This window comes from Triturus cristatus, chromosome 11 (assembly GCF_964204655.1).
Source record: "Triturus cristatus chromosome 11, aTriCri1.1, whole genome shotgun sequence".
In the NCBI taxonomy this organism is placed as follows: Eukaryota; Metazoa; Chordata; class Amphibia; order Caudata; family Salamandridae; genus Triturus; species Triturus cristatus.
Window position 1 is genome coordinate 499,073,357 of NC_140594.1, and position 26,525 is coordinate 499,099,881.

At 42.5% G+C, this 26,525-nt stretch overlaps 1 protein-coding gene across 2 annotated transcripts in view; it reads right to left on the reverse strand.

Moving 5' to 3' along the window:
* Window positions 1-26,525, reverse strand: part of LOC146784479 (guanylate-binding protein 1-like) — a 140,351-nt gene that overhangs the window by 57,466 nt on the left and 56,360 nt on the right. Inside the window, exons 3-9 of one of the 2 annotated variants that reach the window (XM_085633279.1) lie at window positions 23,317-23,516; window positions 21,481-21,608; window positions 19,768-19,877; window positions 9,743-9,930; window positions 6,619-6,861; window positions 4,365-4,645; window positions 3,819-4,031 (exon numbers count right to left, since the gene is read on the reverse strand). In XM_085633279.1, the coding sequence (XP_085489405.1) occupies window positions 3,819-4,031; window positions 4,365-4,645; window positions 6,619-6,861; window positions 9,743-9,930; window positions 19,768-19,877; window positions 21,481-21,608; window positions 23,317-23,509 (1,356 nt within the window). In that variant the 5' untranslated portion in view covers window positions 23,510-23,516. Of the gene's footprint in view, window positions 1-3,818; window positions 4,032-4,364; window positions 4,646-6,618; window positions 6,862-9,742; window positions 9,931-19,767; window positions 19,878-21,480; window positions 21,609-23,316; window positions 23,543-26,525 lie in introns of both variants that reach the window. The other variant, XM_085633280.1, reaches the window with a different exon arrangement.

Below are 26,525 nucleotides of genomic sequence, written 5' to 3' on the forward strand. Positions count from 1 at the left end.
ACCTATTGCATTGCAAATGCTTGTTTTGTAAGGAGTTAGATGAGGAAAGAAGGCTTAGCCAGCAAACAATGAGTGTGTCCTAATGGTGGTATTTTCAACTACGTGTTAACAATTGCCATATACGAGCGAATACAAAGTGCGCGCACAAAGAGGTGGTTACAGATACGAAACAACTAGATTCCCTAGTATTTTAATTGCGCTGTGTAAATCCATCTGAAAATGCCGACAAAAATCAAGAGGCTGCATCGCAAATAAATAAAAACAGAGAACTTAAAGTGCTTGTTACCAGCTGGAGAAGGAATTTGAGCTTCCACCTCGTTGTAGATTTTGCCCGTCAGTTTCTCTTTCCAGCTTGTGAAAGGAGTCCTTGGCAGGTATATTCTAAAGGAATGTTGACTCAAAAGGTGTATTACAGTCTTGAAAACTGACACATTTTTCCAACTATATTCACTGTTGTTTCCTGAAAGTTGACCTTGAGTGGGTGAATCAGCTAGGAGCGACCAGAGACATGTGGCCGGTAGGTGGCGCTGTTATATGCTACTTGAAATTGCCAACTAGGAACGCAACTTAAAACTTAGGAACAAAAACAAAAAATAAAACGCGACCACAAAAGTGAAAGCCAAGCGACTGCGCTGTCATTAGTAACATGATCCAAGGGAAGAATGCAGCTAAGAAAAAATGTCGGGGGGGCTAATTCTCCCAGCAATAGGCCGAAGGGGATGGAGGGGCTCTAGGAAGGCATGAAAAACACAACAAAGCCTCATTAACAGGCAAATGGTCTTAAAGACCTGTGAAGTACTCGGGTGCGGCTGTGTGTGTGCCCGGGAAGCTGACTTAGCCTGGGCTGCCACACGACGGGAGGGGGGAGCTGAAGCCCTTTGAGCCCAATGGGCGTTTACAAATAACCAGCGTACAAGCACACAAGATGTGTATGACGACAGAGTAAAGCAACACTTGCATAAGGCACCATCAGTCAAAAGCATACTCAGAGGATGAAAGGTAACCTTAAGAGACAGGAAGTTTGAAATCGTCTAAGGGCACCGTGCACCATCAACAGTTGGGTGTGAGGCGAATAACTGCATAAATAAATACAACATATTCTTCACTATAGAAAGTATTGTGCAGGACCAGCATCCTGGTGGACGGTCACAGTTTAGCTCTCAAGAAAACAAGTCCCTTGGCCCGAGGATTCGATCTCCCATGAAGATTAGCGCCCCTGAACGTGTCCCTTCCAATTTCCCATTACGACTTCGGGAAGGCAAAGCCAGGCCAGCCCCCTGATTCAGAGAGTCAATCAAAGTAATGAGGATTATGGCTAAGTAGACAGACAGCTCTGACAGTGGAAGCAGTGACTCAAGATCAATTAAAGTGACAAGCCTATCTTTAAACAGCATTGCTTAATGTTGATACCGTGGCATTCTCTATGGAAATAAGAGTCTTAGCATGAAGCATATTCCGAGCCTCTGAACAGTAATCTGAATCCATTAAAGGCCCGGGACAGAAGCCCGTCCCCTTCTCAGATGTGACTATTCTGTCAGTTTTAAGGATTTGAAAGATGACTAATGTCTCAGCTGTCACATTAGGAAATCATAACGCGAGGGGCGTGGAGGCAAGTTTCTATCGAATCACTCGTCGCTCTTTTATGAAATTGTGCAATTATTTTACCTACAGTGTTTAATAAAGGTGCACATAGCACACACTTCAAATTATATGAAATGTAAATATTGAATTAAAAAAAAAGTGAGTTCGTTGAGCTTGGTGGCTCTCAAGCCGTCGCCGAGTAACCTTCCCTCCAGTGCATTAAATGCTGTGCATCATTAAACACAATGTGCAGCATGTCGACTCAGTGAACAGAGAGATTGAAATGTCTTGAGCGTTTTGGGACAAGGTCAGTGTCACTGCTGGGAATGCAGTGTGGTATTGGAAGGTGCTGGGAATCATGTTCTGGCTGCAAGCCCCTGGTGCCTTTCGACCCTGCTACAAACGGGTGAGAGTAGTGGGAAGGAGTACGGACTCGAGTCAGTGGCAAAAAACGGGAAATGTATTTGGAGTGAAAATCGATGAAACTGCATTATTTTCCTGCACGTGAGTTAAACACGTTTGCTCTTATGCTTACATCTTAAAAAATAGGAAATTAGAATTTTCCCCCGCGTTGTTTAATGGAACTCGATATGAATATCATGTTTATGAATGTGAAAAACAGTATCTATTTGACTGGTTTATCGATTTGTGGAAGAGTAAGAACGTGAGTCATTAGAGAGAAGGAAAAGCGGTATGAGAGAAAGTCTATGAAAGAAAAACCAGAAATAAAGATAGAAAGAAGAATAAGGAGCAAAAGGTTAAACAGAGAAAAGGAGAGAGTGGCATGCCGCAGTATAGAGAGGCGGGGTGGGGGGGAATGGAGGCCAGCAGAGTGACGCGATCTGTGGTAGGGGACGGGGAGGGAATTGAAGTGCAAGCAAGCAAGGCGGAGAGAGGCACGCAAGGCTTTATGAGCCTTGACAGAAACCCACATGGCGGCTGCGCGCATGCACGTTCGCGTGAACGCAAGCTTGAGGCCAGGAAAAGCCTGTGGTAGCACTTTCAAAAGCCACTCACTAAATTTCTTGCAGAGCAGCGCATGCGCTGGCTCAGCGAGACCTAAAAAGGGATGTCACACTGCCATTTGTTACCTGAAAACAGGGGCATGCACAGGTCAAAAAGCCCAACCCATTAAAATAAGTGAAATAGGGCACGGGTAGGGAAGGTGTGTTTCTAGTGGTCACAACACATTTAAAAAAAGACTTTATTAGACTGTAAAAATGCAGAAACATCTCAACTCCAAATGGAAAGTGGCATGAAAGCCTCACATAAATTTCACCTGGGTCATACACTCAGGCATAATTGACATTGCTCCATCTTCTGCACTGACAAAGGTCAGATGACATAGTCAAAAACCCAACTGGCTGGATAACAAAAGGCACAAAAAATTCAAATTCGCTTTTTTGGAGTGGGTGCACCAGTGATGAATCACCAAGGTAAACAACATCTGTGTTGCAGCTTAGAAATCTGCATAAAGATTCCTTGAAAACGTCCGTCTTAGCAACTACCTGAATGAGACCAAGACAGGGGCTTCTATGACACGCTATACCTTTGGCTTTCCTAGACTGAAGGGTTTACTGCTGGCCAAAATACCTCATTGTAGTAATCAACCTTATTTACTAAGAAGCAATTAAATCCTTTATAGGTCTCCTTGGAAGATAGAACTTTGATGGTGCTACTATTAGTATTTGTTGGGCTTTGTAACTTGTAGCTTCCTTTCAAACTTAGTAAGGTGGTTCCTTTCTCAGTCAAGCTTCATGGAAGCACATAATTTCTTAGTGATGAGAACCAGTACGAGTAAACTATTTGCATGCCCAGAGATCTGTATTAAGTTTGGACTTGAAGATAAAACTGCCCTTTTTTTACAGAATTTCTTCCAAAGATCGTATTAATGGATTCAGCAGCACAAATCAGGTGGCGCTAGTGACAATGGCAATATCCAAAATTAACATTAAGTTGGAATGATTTATTCAATCAGATCTGGTCCATTGTCAGTGCAGAAAGATTAATAACACTTTGAAGATTAATCCAATTCAAGCTTCCTCGGGTGTAGTGGTTTAGATTTCCCCAACTGATACAAACTGTGAAAACAGTGTGTGTCTTTGAATAAACTTAAGGTCGAGAATGATTGTTGATAAGCGGGTGGTGTCCACCTATATATATTCTGTGAAATCCAGCACCAACAATGAGATCACATTCACTGGACTTTGTGATATTAGATCAGATATATTGCATACCTTTACTCCTTTCCCAGGGGTCATTCTGTAATTATCTGTAATCATTTTTTGATCCGACTGAAAAAGCTGGTATCCGCCAGGCATGGAATACCGCCCTCCTGAAATATTCTGTTGAATGGGGATAAATAGCTGCTGGAGTAGAGTTCTGCAGTGTTCCATTGAAATCTGCTCATTCTCTGCACATAGTTGGTCTGTCTTGGTTTTCAATAGACCCTAAAAAGATAAGAGATTGTGGGTTATGTGCATGAACACATTTTCCCATAGACACAGAATGGGCAAAACCCTTTTATGCATCTGGCCCTGAATAAATAATAGGCAATGGACAGGATGAGATAGTGGGTTATGTCTAGAGACTGAAGGAGTGAATAATTAATTACAACCCAGCAGTTTACTTTCTATTTTTCAAGTTGTAAAAATACATAAAGGGACAGTTGTTAGATTATTTAAGGTTGAGGATAGGCATTTGAAAGGCTCTAAAATTACATTTTCAATAGCAACAATTGGTGATGAACAGATACAATAGTCACAATACTTTCATAAACATACCCTCAACTCCATCTGGTACTTGTTATTTGTATCCATAAAGGAGCGGTCCATGAAAATGTTGATGGCCTCTCTCTCACAGGCAGCTTGGAGGTGACGGAAGCACTCTGTTGTCTCCGTTGGGAACTTCCCGCGCTGTCTCATCTGTTCCTCGTAATAAGTGGCTGCCTCCTGTACTGCTGCTGAGTTTTCCATCCTTGCAAGAGCACTAACTGTGTCGCCGATGCACGGTATCGTTCCATGGCCTATGGTGTCCACAAAGGTCACAGCTAGCTTGGCCAAAACTGAAAGAAAAAAACACAGCATGTTATTAGACAGCTGCATTAGAGACTTGATGTCTCAAATGAAGGAGAACACTCACAGAAAAAAGGAAGATAAGTGCAACATGATGGCCGTGATTGTCAACCTTATTTCCTTGCCTACAAAACAAAAATAGGGAAAGATTGTCATGATGCTGAAAACTACATTAATCTCTAATGCCATCACTAAGAGTTTAATGGATTTAGGTGCACCGATACCAGAGAGGGGCGACGTGTAGCCGTGTGGGATGGGGGGGGGGGGGGGTCTTTGAATCAGGCTGGTACCTCAGCACATAAATTCACATTTTACAAACGATTTCCTGTGGAATTGGGCATAATATGTGGATTTAGGAATATCAAGCCCAATTCAGCAGCTTTTTCCCACTCTTGCAGAAAATAAGATGCCCAAATCTGCACCCCTTTACTACCTGCTTGGAGCAAATGGTGAAAGGGTGCGGGGGATAGTTGAGAGCTGAGATAAGGGTGTGGACAAGGCAGAGTTGGTGATGGGTGAGCATCTGCATTTGTGCTCCCAACATTGAGCAGGAGAAGGACTGCAGAGGTCAGGAGTATAAACTGATTGCAGTACCATACAAGGTCTAGTGTTTCCAGGCCTGGAATTACCAGGTCTGGTATGTTCAGATCCTGTCTCCAAGGCAGGGCCAGTCCTAGGATTTTTGGGACCATGGACAAAACGAAACATAAAAGGAGCCCTCTAATTTGCATCTAATGTGTCACCAGATGAAGTGACATCATAGGAAGTGACATCACAGGGCAATTAATCTTTTGTACCATTGAAGTGACTTGCAGAACGCAACTTCTTGGTAGTAGATATCAGTATAATGGATAAGAACACAAATACCCCAAATAAATCAAGTCCATATATTTTAAACCTGTTAGTGGATTACAGTAGTCAAACTGGATGGAAACGATGGGTGCAGCTCTCACTGAAAAAGGGTATCTTTACACCAATGTTCACTGTCCAATGCACCTCTCTTTAGGCAATCTAAGGTGCACGGAGATGACTTACTCAAGAACAAAATTCTTTAAGTGCTTCAGTGAAGTGGTAGTGGGCACTCGAGCTCACACAGGACCTCAGTGGACATGGTACCCAACAAACAGCTTGGCATAGAGTTGCTTACTACACCTTATAGTGGCTATGTGTTTAAAATTAGACTCAGCAAGCACAACAATTGAATGCTGAAGGGAGATATGGAAACATATTAATCTTGGCTAACACATGATGAAGCAGTCAAGCTTGAGATTGGTTGGTGTAGGGATGGAGCAGACAGACATTGTGTAAGACCCCACACCTCCTTTTTCTTGCCCCCGCCTGGGGGATCACCTTGAAACATTCCAGGAAGCAGCTGTGTTGATTGAGACTTTTTTGGGAAATTTCATGAAGGTTTGTCAAACGGCGCCAAAGTTATTAGCAAACCAAATAATCAATTTCCTTTGGAAACGTGGCCTTAACTATACCTACCGCTACTGAGGCAATATTTATATATGTATTGTTATATATGTATTATATATAGATATGGTTTATCATGATCTATATTCACTAATTCACAATTTGATTATGACCATGAGTATTATTGACATTATTATCATGATTAGCAATTTATTATAAGTTGTTATTGGTAGTCGTGTTTACTGTAGTCACGGCAGTAGGGATAGTAGTTGCAGTGCTAGTGGTGATATTCAGAGTAAGAAACAAAGAAGACAATAGAGGTTTAGTGGCCACAAAATGGATTCCCTTTCACATGCTGTAAATCCTAGAGTAAATAAATGATTCATGATTAAGTATTAAACATAGTTCTAATGCTCAAACTCTCAGGATGGGCCCTCTAAGGTACAGCTCTACTCCATAGAAATAAAGGCCTAAGAACCTAAATTCACTGGAAATGTCAAATGAAGGTACGGCCTAGATTGACGTATAGCAAAGACCACAGACTCACTTTTCCCAGTCAAGAAGTCCCCGCCTTGGCTGGTTTTAGGTTTACATTCTTTAAAGACGTATTGGCAGAACATATTTGTCTGATCAACGAAGTCGGGCTCCAGGTCCTCCTCCTGAAGGTCTTCAAGTTTCTTCAAGTTCGCCTTACCGGAAGGTCGATCAAAAACAAAGCACTTCCGGACCGGAAAGGAGGCCCGGATGCATTCTCGAGGAAGGTTTAAGCTGGAAACTTTGTCACTATTGCCTAGGGTGATAAAAGGAAGGCAGAAGGCAAACTGCAAGTTAAACATCTATTGATTAAAATTGATGATGCATTTAAAGTATATGGCAAGAACAATAAAGACTCAATATAATGAATGACAGCTAGCTAGAACGATGTGACATTATCAGTGTCTGCTATGTCTTTTTCTAAAATATATTTTTATTGATTTTCGAACAAAAACAAAGACAGAAAAAAAGCGGTACAGTACTGCTGATAGTGCAATAGAGCTACATAATCTCTTACAACTACTAGCAAAAAATAGGGGCAGAGTATAAGAAATCACAGTCCAATTGAAGCTCGTATAGCAAAGCCTATGAGCTACCACCCTTACCATACCGGTGGCCAGAGCGTCTGTCCTGTTATAATCATTGAGTAGATATTAACAATGTCTGGTTATACCATCAGTGTAACATGAAACAAAAATAACATTGTACATAATAGGAACCCTTCACCATTTGCCAAGGGGTGTGGAGGCCTATGCTATGGTGGTGGTCCAGTGTAAGTTTACATCTTCTCTCAGACAACAAGCTTTACATACGATGTCCTGGTGGATGTTAACATTGTGTTATCTCGTGAACATAAGCACAACTGAGAGGTGTCCATTAGGTACCTACCCACAGCTCATGCAAGGAACGATAACTGTGCGATGGCTTCCGTGAACAAGCATGGGATAATACCATACCGAGGGAAGGTAGGACTCTCATCTACCATCCAGGGGTGCTCAGGGGGGCATTAAATCGTCATGCCTGCTTTCTGTCAGTGCCATGTATAATCCATCCCGTTATCTGGCAATCAGGAATTTACAAAGGTCTCATACCTCTTCCCCGTGTGGGGAAGCACTTTCCCCGGCTGTATACCCTTTGACAGCTGCTTCCCGCTGTGTTATGGGTGGGCCAGAGGAGGATTTTCAGTGCATTGTGATGGTATGCTTCACCAGAATGAGTAATAAATCAGCCAGTTTGTTGCATGCTTTTCCCGCTCGGGGCGTGGCATAACTCCCAGTAGACAGACTTCAAGTGAAGGGTAACAATCCCTGCCAGTGACCTTTATTATGGTGTCTTGGCCTTTTGCCAGAATTCATTCAATAGGGCAGCTCCACATCATGTGATAAAACTCTGCTCCGTCTTCGTGGCAGCGGGGGCAGTTTTCCATGGAGGCGGAACATTCTTTATTGAGTTTATGAGAAGCTCTGTGGAGTAGATCGCATTGAATTTGTTGTAATCTGGCACTGCAGGAGACTTTAAAGGGGATATTCTCGAAGATTTATCCTACTTTTTATCAGTGGGTAGGTGTTCTAAGTCCCTCTCCCAGTGAAGTTGAAGCTTAGTTACAGAGAGGTGTGCAGTAACAGCAGTAATCTATAGAAAAATGCAATTGATCTGCATCTCGCTCCCATGCTGAACAATGTCGGCTTGTAGTTATGTTGTTGTGACTCTGAGGTGGTGATATGCCACAGCTTGCTTAGCTTTACCAGCAGCATCAGTGTGAGGACCGCCCCAGGAGGGAGCTTGGGGCAAGCTTCAAAGTGTCAGAGGGGAATATCATCTCATTCTCAACAAGGTGCCCTGCTGTAGGAAGGCCAGCTTGGGCGAAGCGAGCTGTCATTGTTTTTCGTCTGAGGGACCGAGGAGCAAATAAGAGGTGAGGGAATGTCAGTTGCATATGGTGTAGTCGAAGTCTGCCCGAATTCAAGGACATAAATCTGCAGGTGCACTTTGTGACTAAGACTCCAAATGTATTTTCATGCTGCCTATAATGTTGCCCGTAAAGGCTTTCCTCTGAGTGTCCATAAATAAAAATGACATGCAACAATTATGTTTTACTAAATGATACATCAACTGTTGTACAACAGTATAGCAAAACGCTTGTTTTTTCAAGATGGAATTCTTTCTGTGTCAGCTGTATTTTGGCAGGAAACACTTCGCCATTCCTGCTTTCCTCATTATCCATATACTTGCATATATTCAAGGAGCATTCTGGAAACATTATAAGTAGCCTTGAATTGTTCTATTTTGTACACCTGTACTTGTATTTATACTTGAACCACTATCAGTGATGCAACCTGAGCTCATACCTCACTGCATTTCACTACAGTCCTCACCTTGACAATAAGTAATTAGCATTTATGAATCATATATATAAATATGAGCAGCCTCTACATATGGATACAAAGCTTGCCTTAGTGGCAGATCATCACTATGGTACTGCAAACAGCAAGACAAAGTGTTTGAGCTACAATGGGTTGGGACTACTTGTCCAGTGGACAAAGTAAGCATGAAAATTGTTTATGACCCCCCAAAATATTACCTATGTATCTAGGCGATAGTGATTTCACACCTGAAATAACAGCAGGATCCACTTATGCAACAAATTAAACTTGTTATTAGTGTCTGTTTTCTTAGGTAAACAATGGTGAACTTTATTCTGGAGTCTGAGATACCTAGGGAAATGTGTGTAACTTGCACAGGTAAAAACTGTAGACAACAGCACCTGATGAGTTCCTCCAGTGCGCGTAAAGACCATCGAAGAGCAGTCTGGATCTGCTCACACGGGAGCAGTGCTAGAACGGTCAATGAGTCCCCTTTCTACCACACGGTATAACTAAGGCCATGGTAATGGACTTTAGATACTCCAGCACAGCCCAATGTTCCAATGAGTGACATGCTGCAGACAAGTACTGAGGCTAAATGCAATACCTATAAAATGACCAACTGCTAGCCATGGCATTTCACCTGTCTGTGCACTGATCATCAAAACGTAGAAGGCACAGGGGATATAGAGACGATACAAAGATCACATTGAGGTTCTACTACTCATCTCAACTCTGCACGTGTTTTACTTGTGGACTCTTATTTCCGCATACCTTTGATCGGTTTCAGTGCATTCTCCAGGTACTCATCTGCAGAGATCTGTCGACCTTCTATTTCTAAGTCCAGAGTGAAGTCTCGTACTGTCCAGATAAAGTTGGGGAAGAAGTCATCTCCTGCACTTTCAGAGTCACTGCCCAGTGATGATTTCATTTTTATATGCTTTGACAGCTCTGTTGCATAGCTGAAGATCCATGTTAAGAAAAAGAGAAGAGTGAGTCAAAAGCTCAAATACATTTACGGCATTTTGTCTTTGGAAACGGAACACTGGAATTGAAATGGTGACAAAAGTGAATGCGAATATTTGTCATGTTCTTGCAATCTGAAAATCAGTACTGAATATGAAGCAATGGAGTGATGAAGCTGAAATCAGCAGTTTTTCTCTAGCAGTATTGGACGAAATAACTATGGAATTAGAAGTGACACTTTTAAGAGTCTGGTGTGCTAGCTGCATAAAGACCTGGAGGGTTGTATGTCAAAATATTGAGCTAAATAATATCGGCTTGCACTTACATCAACTCCAGAATACTGACCACCAACAAAGCGTCAAGGCAAGCACACTCAGAAAAGTAAAGATTTACTATACTTGACTACTCAACTATTTACCTTGAATATATATTGAAAATCAAAAAATGTGCAGTCAATGTAAGTGTAGATAGATATAAAAAAAGAGACTTGATATTTTGGGAGAACATCGATGTGGTTTACCTTATAATGTATGGAATTTGACAAGGGTCTGACTAAAAATGTAAAGTTTCAAATCTGAATCCAGAGGGGCAGGCTATGGAGGTTAGCAAGCTGTGTGCTAATGGCTGAAATCTGGAGGTACTATCCAGGCCAAACGTTTGAAATCTGCCAGTCATAGTCAACTGGGTATTAATGATATATACACAGCACTATAAAGAAGCACACAATGTGGCAGCAGGCCATCAGTCTAAAACTAATACACAAACATTTTTAATAATGTCTATCCAGACTTCTTTCCACGGAATCAGCAAAATAAAAACAGTAATTTCAAAGTCACTGCCAGAGACTAGGTTTGATTTCCATGCAAAAACGGAGCCACAGTCTTATTTTGAAGATAATAGCACAAACACACTGCCATAGTCTTTCTTTGAATATCTCATATAAACATTGTCATATTCTTATTTTGAAGACATTGGTGCAAAAACAACTCCACAATCTTACTTGAAGGAGCAAAAACACGGCTAAGGTCTTACTTTGAAGATGTAGGTGCTGAAACACAGCTGCATCTTGTTTCGAAAACGTCAGTGCACAAACACAGCTACAGCCTAACATAGAAGATACGAGTGCAGAAACACCGCCGTTGACTGACACAGCCAGAGTAATATTTTGAGAAAGTCAGATCTAAATAATCTCAATAAATTTAGCTTCATGATGCCATGCAAAAAACATAGCCAGTTTTAGCCTGCCTCATTTAAGAAAGATGTTCACCCTTAGTTTGACGACTTTTGTAAAGTGACGCTGCAACAGCCTTAGTTTGATGGTGTTGAGCAAAAGATATCCTACAATCTTATTTCATCACATCAGCACATACCTACTCCCAGGTGGTTTGGTCAGGTCAGTCTAGATACACAGTCACCTGTGGCACAAAGCAATAGAGCTAGGGCGTTATTTATATGTTAGAGGAACCTAACACCCTCAAGTTTCTGAAGGGACTCTAAATATGTAGTATAATCCATCAGCTGAACTTTCTCCCCAAAATTATCACTGTGGTGGAGAAAATTCAGCCAGTGGATTCTACTCCCTACTTAGAGTTTTCTCCTGATTTTTGAGAATTTTAAGCTTTATCCAAACTCAAAATAAAGTTATGGTATCAGAGACCCTGGCGCAGTCTTAGTATAATGATCTGTCCAAAAGCAGTGCCATTGCAATTTTCAGATGTCTATTCAGAGTTAGTGATCGAGTCAAGCTGACTCCATCAGCCCAGATACAATGCCACTTTCTTAGTTTGACTCCATTGGCTCAGACACAGTACCAAGGTCTTAGTTTGATGAGATCAGTCCAAACCCTTCTACGCTGTAATTTTTAAAGACCTGATTACAGATCTGATGGAGCGGTGTTCCCAAAGAAGATTCCAGCTGGTTGAATTACACGTTTTTCAAGGTGCATTAATGCATCAGCGAGAAACTACAAAGTTTTCCACAGATATTTTTCACCTGATGAAAGGTAGCAGAAAAGACTCAGGAATAGGGTCTTGAATGCATACAAAGCCCCTTTATTTCGAGGTCCAGCATCTTATTCCATATTTTAAGCATGAAAGTTCATGATGCTGGAAACAGGTGGAGATACTGAACGGACTCATTAATTCAGGCCATGGCATCTCCACCTCTAGTTTCCAAGCTTCTTGTAGTGAAGCCCTTAGAATGATGTTGACTATTAAGCTAGCATCTTGCTATCCTGATTGATTTTACATTTCGCTGATTTTCTCAACTATGTAGCTTTTATGAGCATTTCACAGAATACCATGCAAGGTAAATGAAATGAAAATTAAGTCTGTGTCTCTGACTAATGTTAATATTGATGTTGATGTACGCAATGATACATGTTTGTATAAAAACAAATTTGAATCACTTGTGAAAATACTCCATCAACCGAGAGTAAGAAACGAGTGGTCCGGCAGGCCCTAAGACCTAGGCCTGAGGCTAATGATTGACAGATCACAGGTGGGGTGGCACATAACCAGCAGGACAAACACATGAACAGGAAAAACTCAGATCAATCCCACAAACAGGCAGCAATGGTCCGAGGAGATTGGCCCCAATAAAACAGACATGGCAGGAGAGGGGCGTGTTCCCAAAACACCATAAAGTTAGCTGTCACAAGAAGTTTGGAACACTCAGCCAATCAGGACAGAGCACACACAGTGATCACGCGTTCCCCATGTCCAACATCTGGACACGTTACCCCCGGCCCTCATTCTGTCCATACAAGGTTGAAACCATGTGCATTTGTCATCAGTTGGGAGTTTTTTACGACTCCCTGTTTAGGCCTGTATTCCTCGCCCTGAACTGGATCTATGAATTGTTTTATGATGCTTTAAGAAATGTATAAAAAGATGCTCAAAATAACTATACTTGTAGTCAGTCCTCAGACCCGTTTCTGTGTGCTGTACTCTCGGCTGCAGTGTTTAACGAAACCAACTGTTCCTGTTTTACCAAACGCCTCTTGTCTTTGTTTTAGCACGGTAAATTCATATTCGAGCAACATTTTGGCAATCCAGCCTGCAGAGATTGGTGCTTCGAACCCAACTGCAGTCGAAGGAAAGGACCCTGTTCTGATGGATTCACATCAGGGCAGCAATGAGGGTGAGCAGACGCTGCAATTGATTGAAAGCTCTGCCGAATCCATGGTGCATAGGTCCATCCTGAAGCTGCTGTCACTTGGATAGGAGACTACAAATGATTCTGCTTCCTGACAGACCGACGGGCTGTAATTTTCTAAGGATTTTGACCAGGAGTATACCCTGGGCAATGGAACCCTAAAGTAAAAAAGAAAGTTCCGCCCCGATTTGTAGAATCATCTATGCATTCGCCTGTCAGTCAAATCATTAATCAGATTCCACCGAATATTGTCCAGGCATCACTAAAGTGCCTTGCATGGTCTCCGCAACTCGATCCACCCTCAATGTAAATTAGATGCCCATTGATATTCCGGCACACTGTTGGTACCTCGTTTCACTTCCTTTTCGATTGCTTTTACAGACTGAACCGGCTGTCCTCTTGCTTTCCTGTCCTGAAGAAGACCAGCCATGATGCTCCTTCAAGTTACGCATACGTCAGGGTCGAAGCGTCGAAGTTCCACATAGGTCCAGTGTAACTGGCTGTATTGAAAAACTCTTCCCTTGTACAAATTGTATATAGAATAGATGTCTGTTTTTCACCAATATGTAAATGCCACTTAATCACTCATGTCACTTGAGCACTCTCTTCACCTTATTTAATGTCACTTGTTCTTATTGAGATGTTGAAAGCCACATGAAATAGTAAAAACTCAGAGAAACAGTAATGATTTACACCTCTGTACATACTGTGTCTTTCTTGTTTCAGTGCATCCACTTTGTTAATGCTGTTTTGAAACAATGTTTATAATTCATTCTTGATTATGTAAGCAACTGCCATACCCGACAGAACCAATTGTAGCTCTTTTGTATCATACCCAGGTTCTGAGGGACACAGGGTTACCCCATTATGATTACACATACATTTGATCCTTAGTCCCAGCATTTGGCGTATGGCAAACTAGGAAGAAACGCAAAAATGTAACCTGAGCACCCTGCCACAGACAGATATCTGACATATTGCCTATTTTATGTGTCTGAACTGAGTAGTCGCAAAGCAGCCTCGGAGGTGATCCCACTGAGGTCACCTTTTTTTGATAGCCAGCAAACTAGGAACTGTGAATGTTGTTAGTTGCTTGGACAACTTGGCATGATACAGATGGTACGCTTGCCCCCTGGGTATGATACAGGAGTGAGGCCTCACCGCTTGGGCCACTGAGTGTGATACAGATGGTACGCATATGCCCTGGGTGTAATATAGGGCCAGCACCTTGCATTTATTTTTTTAGTCTCAAAGGGTTTTTCTGAGTGCTACCGGTTTCTTAACACTGTTGGTATTTGAAAGAAGTGATAGGTGTTTTATGCTTGGACCGCTGGGCGTAATGCAGATGGTACACATGACCCCTGGGTGTGATAAAGGGTGTAATTCAGATGCTAGGGAAAATTTGGATCTTCGAGTTCAGGTATAGCTGTGATTGGCCAAGGAGGGCCTGTGGTTGTCAAGTTGTTTCCCATTTCAGCATAAATTGTTGTTATCTTTGACCCGGAGCACATAGTGACAGACTATAGGACTCACTTAGTCCCGTGTACAGTGCAAAGCTTCCCCTAGTCATCAAGCAGCATGAACTAAGGAGCGGACTGAGGGTTTTTCTTTTTTACAAAGTCATAATTTTTTCTCTGTCAAGTTTTCTCTCTTTTTCTTCATTGTGGTTATTAATTGATAGATTCTTGATGTTGTGGTATTGGTAAATTGTTGCAATTGCACGTCTTGTCTTGAGTGTTGTGTTTTTGTATTGACTCAATGTACTCATGAAGGCGTCACAAATTTGTTCAATCATTTTTCCATTTCTGCTGTTTGTATGCAAAATTCACACATTTTGAACTAACAATTGCACTATCTTTCAGGTTGTGACCCTTCAAATGCAATTTTGTTTGTGAAATTTCTATTCTGATGCAGCTTTGTAAATAGTATGATGCTCATTGAAGTAGCTGTAATCAGTAATCCCCGTGTATTTATTCCTCCAACGATCAGAATATAATCTAATACTGTTTGATCCCAATAAGCTAGAGCATGTGAGTCCCTTAAAAAAGTTCCCAGCTATCATGGAGTCGCTGCTGAAACACATGCAAATTAGGTTCCCCACACAGAATTAAAAAAGTAGCATGTATTGCCATGAATGGCATACACACACTAAGGCACAAGTGTTCCTCTCGCCAGAGGGATGAACTTTGACACTAACAAAATCAAACACACAAGAACACACAATCTAACCATTCTAACGTAGGGCAAAGGAATACCAGTAGAGAGGCTTTGTTAGAACAATAGGCAATCTTGAAGGAGGCCCAGACTGGCAGTCCTAGCCTAGAGCCCGTAAGTAAGGCGTCCGCGCCTTCCCCACCTCATGTAGGAATGGAGGTGCTCTCTCCAGTGCCTCCCATCCCTGCATGAGGATATACCAATCCACTGGTCGAGGGAGCCAGAGGCCCCCCCACTGGACAACAAGCTACTAGATCCAGACTAGGGAGACCAACCAGACAATCCCAGCATCACCCCAGTCCAGTGCTAGAGCTCCCTGAAGCTCAACCCTCCCCGTCCGTCATGTTCAACCCATCGAACCCCAGCGGCACGGAGAACATGCACTCCCACTCGTCTGTGTGAACACACTGGGCTGACCAGGAGATTCGTAACGGTACTAGACAGTGATACAACCAGTCAGGGCAAAGAAATGGGTCCCAGTCCTCTAGGATCAGGCCATGAGGGGGGAGCCACAGAACATGCTAAAGCAGCTTAAGGGATAACAGAAAGCGAGTTTGAGGGCAAGTTCCCACTCAGACAAACAGCGCCTAGCTCAAAACGAAGGAGGCAACCCTGGTGGGAGTCAGAGGAGAAGCTTGAATTAAAGTGAGAGAGAGTGAGAGCTCTCACCCTGGGAACTCAATGAGAGAACAGAGCAGGACACGCTCCACCTGAGGAGGACAGGGTAGATATACAGTATCGCTCATAGAAGAGTCTGAGGCAGAACTAGAAGGGAGGCTTCTGCCTGGGGCCTGAACCTCACAAATCATCGGCATAGGTTAAGGGCAGACCATGTGATAAGGGATCAAGGTAGCCTGGTACAGACTCAATTAAGATGCAGGAGAATCAACATGACACCTATACAAACACACAAGGAGAGCAGTGACGAAGACGTCCACTGCTCCCTCTGAACGCACGGTACAGACAAGCTGACCCCAAGGGACATAGTGACCAGAAAGGAAGGTGAGACCTTTGCACAATCATTTTGCCACCTGCTAGCCCGCTGGACCAAAAGGAAGGGCCAGTATGATAGACCCTGGCTGAGGGAAGGATCCTTCGAACCAGAAGATATGACTATTGAAGAGGTCTGTATCTGGGATGGAGGGAGAGATCCAAAACAGAACTTACCCTACATGCAGGATTGCCTAAGAAAATCAGAGCGCTACATTAGTGGAAAAACCAGCAGCACCGCTACTGCAGATGGACATGTCAGGGACCCTCTATGTGTCATGGCCCCAGATGGATAAGGAAGGGATCAGAACCAAACTGCAGCCATTGATGGATGGAGCAGGGAAAATAACATCATGTTTTGAGAAGAACATCGCAGGGATAACCTAGCAATAGGCGATGTCAAAAGTCTTCTAAGCAGTCATATAGGAGAGCAGACCAACGCCGTGTTCACCCAAGCCTGCATCCCAGCAGTCATGCTGAAAAACACCAAGAATGACACGGCTGCATTCAATTCATACAGACACACCCAATATGGACTGACCTGAGGGAAATATTCTCTGACTGCCTGGATGTAGGAGGATTGATAACAAAATGCATGAGGCCTGGGAAGACCATAACAGACTTTCTAGACCCCCAGGTCGCATTTTCCTACAACATCCTCAAAAAGGGGCTTCCCACTGAAATACAAAGTGGATTGGACACCATAGTAGGGTTAGACACCAAACCCCGGCGGGAAATACAGGCCCACATACTACGCTATTATAAAAAGAAACAGGAAAAGGACAAGGAAAAACAGGATCAAGCCCAGAGAGACACCGCTAAGTTGGTCCAACAAAAACTGAAAAAGACCACCCTCAAGGGGGGGGGGGCATTGGCTGCCTACGTATAAATGACACCTGTCTTGAAAGAGGCTCCACTGCAAAACCCCAGAGGATTTCAACCCACTTATACCAGCAGAGGTCAGGGAGGCTGGCAGCAGCCAGATCTCAGAGAATATTTCTATTGCCACAGAATGGGCCACATGGCCGAGCAATGCCAGTTAAAGGCGCATCATGAGCAACGATCGATAAGCCTAGGTCAGTCCCCGCAAAATCCCCATCCACAAAATCAGACCCAGATCCACCAAAATGCACCTTACATTCAGCCATATTAAAACCAGTTAGCTACCACACCACCTCAACAAGGCCAGGTGCCTTGGAGGTGATCCCGCAGAGGTCACCATTTTTCGATAACCAGCACGCTAGGAAAGGTGAAGATTGTTAGTCGCTTGGACCACTGGGTGTGATACAGATGGCAAGCTTGTCCCCTGGGTGTGATATACCGGAGTGATACAAATGTTATGCATAGGCCCTGGGAGTGATACAGAGCCAGCACCTTGACCATAATTATTTAAGTCTAAAAGGGTTTTCTCAGTGCTACCGCTTTCTTAACACTGTTGGTATCTGAAAGAAGTGAGAGGTGTTATTTGCTTGGACCGCTGGGCGGGATTTTATGCATTACCCCAGAGAGTGAAATCGGATGCTAGGGAACATTTGGTCCTTGGAGATTATGAATAGCTTGTGCTCAGCCAAGGAGTGCCTGTGGTTGTCAAGTTGTTGAGCAAATATTGACAGACTCTCGGGCTCACTTAGTCCTATGTACCGCGCAAAGCCTCCCCTCGTCATCGGGGAGCATGCGCTAAGGAGCAGGGTAAGGATTTTATTTACTAAGTCATCATTTTTTATCTGTCAGTTTTTTCTCTCTTTTTCGTCATTATTTTTATTAATTGATGCTTCCATGATGTTGTGGTGTTAGTAAATTGCTGCAATTGCATGTCTTGTCTTGAGTGTTGTGTTTTGTTAATGAATCAAAGTACTGATAATGGCGCCACTATTTCTTAAAATAATTTTTCCATTTCTGCTGATTGTTTGCTAAATTCACACATTTGGAACTAACAGTTGTGCTTTCTTTCAGATTGTTACCTTTCATATGGATATTTGTTTGTGTCTGTGAAATGTCTATTCTGATGCATCTATGTAAATAGTATGGAGCTCATAGAAGTAGCTGTAATCAGTAATCCCCGTGCATTTATATCCCCAATGATCTGAGTAGAATCTAATATTGTTTGATCCCAAGAACCTAGAGCATGTCAGTCCCTCAAAAAAGTTCCCGGCTATCATGGAGACGGTCCAGGGAAGACATGGCTTGGCAGTTCGGGCTGGACTGTTCCCATGAGGCACAGTGTCAGACTGATTTGCATATGACCATGTCTGAACTGGGGTGGTGGAGTGAACTAAAGAATGATGATGGATTAAACCCAGATCTGTGACTGGGGGTGAGTGTCTGAAAAGTTTCAGCGCTCCGTCCATAATCTCCTTGTGTTTGCTTTGTTCGCCCTAAGTTGGCAGGGTATGCCCAGACGTGGGTCCCTTTTTTTTTTTTTTTTTGTAGAGCTTTATATAGCGCAAACTTGACCCGAATCCAATCGGGTATCAGAGCGCTTTACATAGCACCAGTTACGTTACATGAGGACACACATTCATTTTTTGTTAGGCAAGGGGAGATTAAGTGATTTGCCCAGAATCACAGGATGTTCAGCGTCATTATCGAGACTGGAACCCAGGTCCGAGGTCGAGCGCCCTAGCCGTTAGGCCAACTCCTCTCCCCCACAGGATCAGACTGATTTGCATATGGCCATGTCTGAACTGGGGTGGCAGAGTGAGCTTAAGAATGATGATGGATTAAACCCAGATCTGTGACTGGGGGTGAGTGTCTGAAAAGTTTCAGAGCTCCGTCCATCATCTCCTTGTGTTTGCTTTATCATGGAGACGCAGCTGAAAAACATGCAAACTTGGTTTACCACACAGATTAAGAAACTTAGAGAGTATTGCTTCGAATGGCACTCACACACTAAGGCGCACACGTTTCACCGGGCCAGAGGGGTGAACCTTCAACACTAACTATTGAACACACATTCAGACCAAATATGTAGGGCAGGAAACATCTTAAGACCCATCTCTTCTAATCTGTGTTTTGTCTACTGCTCTCTTAGCTCGCGCCGGGACACTCTTATGAGTAGCTGAGCGCGCTATAAATCTCAGTAACATAACATAACAAAAGAAGATCAGAAGGGAGGCACTGTTAGAGCTGGGGGCCATCTTTGAGGAGGCCCCGACTGTCAGTCCTATCCTGGAACCCACAAGTAAGGCATCTGCACATCCCCCACTGTACGTAGGAATGGAGGTGGTCTCTGAGCTTTTTAAAGGCAAATTCATATTCAAGCAACACTACTAAGACAGGTGATGCCTTCTTCGGTGTGACTTGAAGTTTCTGTTTACATGACCAGCATAATAGTTTCACATTAATAAATATGCAACAAGGAAAAACCTCAGAATGATTTTGCGGGTAGAAATAATAATGACTGCCACCGTCTCCTGATGATTTCTAACCAACATCTCTTACTGTCAATTGTCGAAAACGTTACAAAAGGATACTGTAGCTGCTCCAGTGCCCGTTGGTCGATTGTGCCCATGCTGTTAAATACAAAGGTGCTGCTCAGTAGTTCTCCCACGGCAAATATCCAATTTTCATTTGTAGAATCGCCCTGGGATAGAGAAAAAAATGCTCTTTGGGTTCAGAATGTAGTAGGTGATCCTTTTATCAGATTATGATCTATAACTTCAATAAGTATGATCAGAAGTTGCCACTCATCAAGGTTGAACTTGCTATACTCTAGCTAAAACACTGGACTAAATTAGGCGACTTCATTGACAATGATGGAGATATTCAGAAATATGCTGAAGACCTTTCTACCTCTACAACTACCTCCCACTATAGTGCCTCTGTGGTGAGGGATTACTAAACTTCTGGAACTCTTCATTAAGAAATACACAAGTTGGAGCTGAACGCTGATTTGAAGGAGGCTTCTGCAGGAAAGAGGCGGATGAATGCAGAGCTGCAGAACAGGGTCTTTAACAGGGAAGTCCGGATCATCAGGGTGGAGAGTTAGCAGCAGCAAGTTTAGTACCTACATTCCAGTTACAGAGGAAATTGCTGCCCAAAGACGCCAGATTTCTGTCTGTTTTATTGCACTTTATATGGAGTCTTATGCTTAATTTCAGTAGAAAATGTTTGCACATTCTTGTGTATGCATAACTTTGCCTTACACTAGCGCCTTTCAAAGTGCCTAATCTAGCACTACTTCATATGCAAATAATGTTCATTTCTACAACATTGTATTCTCAAATTACATGCTATGTTAAAGAGCATCCTCTATATTCCTAAAATCCAGAATGAATAAGTGATGTATACCTAAAACTTTTGATGGTCACCCCCATTTTTCCATTAAATGGCTCTCTTCTTACTTTCCAGCCTCTGCATGCCTCTTCTCTCTGAGCACAACCTTCTCTAAACTGCACATTTCTTTTTCTTAATCTCGGTTATTGTATTTCTGAAAACTGCCTTCAGCTCTTTTCATGGATCAGAACCATCCCTTTTTTGGAAAGTGATATCCCTACAACCTAACACTACATTATCTCCTCTAGCTCATCTATTAACTCCATCAAACCTCTGTATCATCTCACACACACCCCTTTTCCTAATCATGATCACATCTAACTCCTATTACTTCAAATAAACTAGAGTGAATGCATGGAATGGTTTGCTTGAGCTCACAAGAGTACCACCAATAACTTACAATAAGCAATAACAATAGACTAACCCTCCGGAGATGTATGCTGTCTGGCATAAAGCTCTTCAACGCCTCATGAGAGGTAGTAGTGCTATATAAATGCAATCGCAATGCGATACAACTCATTATTGCTGGAGCATTTGACAACTGCCTGTTCTCCCACTTGGTTAATGATTCCTAGTAAGCCATTAAACATGTCCTTCTTTGTGACCTCTATCTTTATCCAGCACAATCTGAAGCACTCAACTGGCTGCTTGCAGTGCAGCAAACAAAACCCAACACGCTTGTATAACCACTAGAAGGTCTTTACCGTCATGACGGTTTGGAAGAGTCTTACATTTCATTGCTCAATATTCAATGTTTTCGGGTTTAAGTTGCAATCTAACTTCACAAGCACAAATGCTCTGAACTGGTTATGTGACAGCATTGATTATTTTTAAAAAACAATAAATAAATCAGTATATGATAAAACAAAATTTTTGCTTAAATTACAGCCATAGTGGAAAGGTTAGGTTACCTTCTCTACGTCTCCCAGCCCTTCAGTGTCCAGTAGCACCAGTGTGTGGTTGGATTTCTCTGGGTGGGGCATACACCACATCCAAATGCCCTTGGTGTGAGACTGGACAGTAGGTCCTATGGAGAAGCCTGGTCAAAAAAATTAGAATTTATGAGAGATCCCTTCTACTGGTTGCGTCGTTGTAAGATCATTAATCCATTCTGTTTCTTATAAACGTTTGTTCTCTTAGCGAATGCTTCTCATCAGTGAGAAACGGAGTTATTGTGGGAGGGGGAAAGTCGACATTTCATGGAAATCTACAGCATGACTCTGACTTGCATTTTCCTATGAGCAAGACAAGTTTAATAACATTAGAAGCGACAACCACTTTTCAAAGTGGAGGTTCTAATGGTATCATGACCTGAGACAACAAGGAGAGAGACTTGGTAGTTCTTCACGGAAGGTTATCCTATAATTTGAACTGTCTTCGGCAGGTAACGACTAGTAAGGACTAATAAACTTATCAAAATTCCAAAATCTACAGACGGGAATAGCAGAGTTTCAAGTTTATTTTATTTATGTTGCGGAACTCCGATGAGGTCCACATAAGATCTTGGCATGCATGCATACAATAAAAATATAGATAAAAAGGATATCCAAAAATGCAAAGTACATATAAGCTACACTAACAGTGGGCTCAGAAAACAAGTAAAATGTCCCACATTTAAAATTGCATGTTAAACAGATTCCCAGTAGACTAGAGGGTGTTTTACTTAATGGTACATAAAATTATTTCTTGGCACTAGTGCAAACTGTGCAAACACTATAAGGTAAAAACATTATATAAGAGCACAATAGCAGCAGCAAAACCAAGAATGTAGGTTAATGAGAACAGGATATTGCACTTTATAGTACATAAAGCGACTATCGCATGGCAGAGAAAAAGTAATGTAATATTGAATGTGAATGAAAAGCTAAGAGAGTCATTTAGACACTGTCACATTTAACTTCCCGTGCCATGTTAGCTTGTTTTATACCTCAGTGTGCCTCCTGACTCAGTGGTGGGAACCGTTTCATAGGAAATCAAATGTAGTGACTGCAGTTCCACAATGCAGATCTGCAACTCACAAACAAGAGTAAAACTTGCAGGCAAGTGCAGTATCTACTTAGGCAAAATATTGACCATATTGAAAAGACTAACACAGCACTGTACCCTTCAGTTTTGCGCGATTTCATTGCTTCTTTATAAGCTGCACCTATTCGGTCCACTAAAATGTATGCCTCTAAAAGGAAAACGTGCTTTTCAGGGCAAAAATCTGGGCTGTTTAGTAAGTGGCAATTATTTCAAAACAACGTTTTTATATCATTTGATTCGGGAATAAAAGTGGTGACAAAGGCAAATGTATTTACCTCGTTTTCTGCACAAACTGGCTTATTTTCCCCGTTGTCTATATATATATAGATTTTACTAACATTATTAACAATGTCATGGTGAGATCTGGTTGTTGCACTGGCACTTTAAATTCTATGGTCACTCCTCTGGGCGTCATGTGATCAAGGCTTCTTTGAAGCCGAAACGCGTTGTGCCGGTTTAAAGAAAATAAAATAACGAGCACTTAAATCTGGGTCCGTACCGTCTTTTATGCAGCGCCTGGGAAGTGAAGTACTGCGACGGATTGCCTGCGCATATATATATAAATGTATATATGGGTTGTCTATGAATGTATATATGTATTTATGAATAGTAATTAGAGTTTTTTGGATGAAGATTTTTCCGGGCCATTAATTATTTTATTAAACTAATTGTAATTGGATGTTCTTGACATAAGAAAATGTGCAAACACGAATAGTACCCACCTCTGTTTGTGCGGGCTAGTCTGTTCATTAGGTAAGACTTGCCCGTGCGATACAGACCCACAATGGTCACTACTACCATTGGCCCTTGGATGTCAGACAGAACTTGCAGAGCATCCTGTCTCAACCTCAGTTCTCCTTCCAAGGTGTTCTCGATTAGACACAATGGGTGGCACGTGTTGACTTCTAGTACCATTGTTTCTCTGTGAGGGTGAAACACATAAAATATCTGTGGATGATGAAAAGTGTAAGGAAAGAAGGAACTTATCAAAATAAATCAAAAGTAACACATAATCTACAGTCACAATTTTTAAGCAATTGCTTCCTACTCTCATAACAAGCATTTACAATGCAATGGTCTCGGCAATATTATAGGTAGAGCTATTGGTATTGCTCATTATTTTTTAATCATTTTTGTATCCCTAAATAAATGGCATTGTCATTTCTTTTGGCATTAGCTTTTTTTTGCATATGTGATACCTATTGCATTAGCAGAGAGAGAGTGAGGTAGTGAGATAGAGAGAGAGAGTGAGGTATTGAAATAGAGAGTGAGGTAGTGAGAGAGAGTGAGGTAGATAGAGAGTGAGGTAGTGAGATAGAGAGTGAGGTAGCTAGAGAGTGAGGTAGTGAGATAGAGAGAGTGAGGTAGTGAAAGAGTGAGGTAGTGAGGGAGAGGGATGTTGTGAGGTACTGATATATAAGCATAGAGTGATGTTGTGATGTAGTGAGATAGAGAGTGAGGTAGTGAAAGAGAGTGTGAAAGTGATAATACAATTTCTTACAGTGGATAAAAATGTAGTTGGTATTCTTATCTTGACTTGTGAGAGCACCGCTAGTAAAGCAAAGGGAATCTAGCATGGATGATTGGTGTTCCAAATTAAAGCAGCACTGCTATGTGCCGAAGAAGAAAAAAGCATGCATTAGGAGTAAAAACGACAAAGCGGTATACTATAGTCTGGCATATTGCTTCATCTTTTAAAAATGAAACTACCCTTTAAAAAGTTCCAAACTTCCCATTAAAATCTCAATTGTTGCAATGCTTTGCTAGTGAATGAAATCAAATATTTCATCATTTGTTTATTGGTTAGATGTATACTTGTTTCCGTATCTATGTAATGTTTGAGCTTCAAATAATAGAAAATGTTTAAGCGAGGGTCCACGGCTTTCCGTAGTGATTCAGTGGTGGTCCACATATGCTAAACCTTAAAGAACCTATACCCTAGGAGAAACCGATTGACTCACAAACACCCCTTGCCCTACATACCACAACTTGGGACCCACAAATTTGCCCATAGCAGGCTAGGGAGGTATTTGTTTAAAAGCTGGAAGATGATGCCTCTCAATTGGAAACTTCTTTTATTAAAGGGAGATTAAAAACAGTTGAACAACTTAAAACAGACTATGGTTCGGGGGAAACAGAAATGGATAGATATGCACCGATCAGACACTAGGTCATGCACACACAGACAACAGAAGCAGCAAAATACCCACTAACTGAGATTGAACAATGATTGAGAAAAGTAAAAGATGACAACTAGTATCCAGAATATTCAGATAAGTATTAGATGTAGATGTGCAGCCTAAGATTTAATGACAACACATATCATATAGGACGGCCCGAAATTAAGAACATATTGGGTCGAAGTATTACATGCAATGGATGAAATCGTGGACATGCGACTACCCAGGATTCCTGACTCAGTGTTGTTGGGATGGATGATGGGGATCAAATGGGGGTATTCAAGGAAAACTGCTTAACGTACCCCTACTGGTAGTTAAACGATTACGGCTAAAGGGGCATAGACACTTCTGCCCACCATTGAAGTAATGGTACACAAACTGTGGCGCATACTAAGAATAGATAAAAAATTAATATGCTTTAAAAAGAGAAGAAAATATTTATAAACTATTGAACCCAGTACTGAAACACTACGCAAAAACCACAGGACCTAACATGTCCCAGATCCTTAAAAGCCCAGCAAATAGTGCTTATTGGAGATACAAAAAAACAAAGTTGCATAGAAAAGTAGACAAGACATCTTCCACCGCTGCTAAATGTTTCTTACACTTTACCAGGTACTGACACTGCTCTCGTTCTGGTGAATCACTATGGTTTTGGTTTGCTTGCAGATTATCTGCCAGGGCGCCTTCTGCTCCACTCAGGTTACCGTTGTGCTACTTTAAGATAAAATAGTATTCTGTCAGTTTTGCCCCTCCACAGCCTCTGTTGGTGCTGTCCTTTATTTTTTAGTGGCGACGCTACCTTCGCTATACCAGCCTCCTATTACTTTTTTTTTGTTGCAATTCCCTAACAGTTTTAGAAAGCATTACTTGCTCAGGCCACGTGTACATATTGGTTACCCAATGTAGGTGGCAGTGCTCTACAATTTACTTTTATTACTACTTCAAATAGTGTTTAAAGGCAACTTAATAGAGGAGTGTCTACTTTAGGTGGGCGGTCGAACGTCACAAACCCCATCTTTTGAGTGAGGGCACCTACTTGCCGGGGTCAACAAACAGAACAAGAGCATCTCCATGGCCCACACACGTGTGTGAATGGGGGAAGGTGGTGTCGGGGCCCTCCGGTTGGAGTTACAGGTGCCGCCTCAGGGTACGCAGGGTCAGTGTGTTCTATTCTAATGCTGCATGATGTGCACTGGAGTGGTACGGGCCTGGAGCAACGCTGGGCGATACTGCAAACCTGTACAACGTGCGGTGCGTTATGATGCTATTATTGCTGCCAGGGATGCTCTCACTGGCCGTGCCATCCCCTCCGCCGTCGCCCCCGCCGCACTTCTGCTCCTATCACTGCTGCTGTCAGTGCTGCGCAGCGGCCGCTTCCTGCTCCCATTCATCATCCCCCGCATACCTCCGACGCGGTACATGTTGGCCGCCATGTCTGCCGGGCTCCAGGAGTAGGAGGGGTCGCGGGAGGGACTGTGTGTGGGGAGGGGGTGAAGGGTGCCGCGTCCCGGTTGCCTCGGGTAAAGAGAGGGCCATCGCCTCTTTCTCTTTTCCTTTATCTTTGTTTATTTTTATTTTTTTACCAAACCCTTTAGGGCTGTCGCCGAACATGACGTCATCGGTGCTTCGGATTTCTCCGGAAAAGTGCATCGAGAGAAGGAAGGTACGGAGGCCTATTGCCGGCTGTCATCCAATGAGCATCAGCGTTCCACCGGCTGTAGCAGTAGCACCAAGCTAGCGACCGGGTC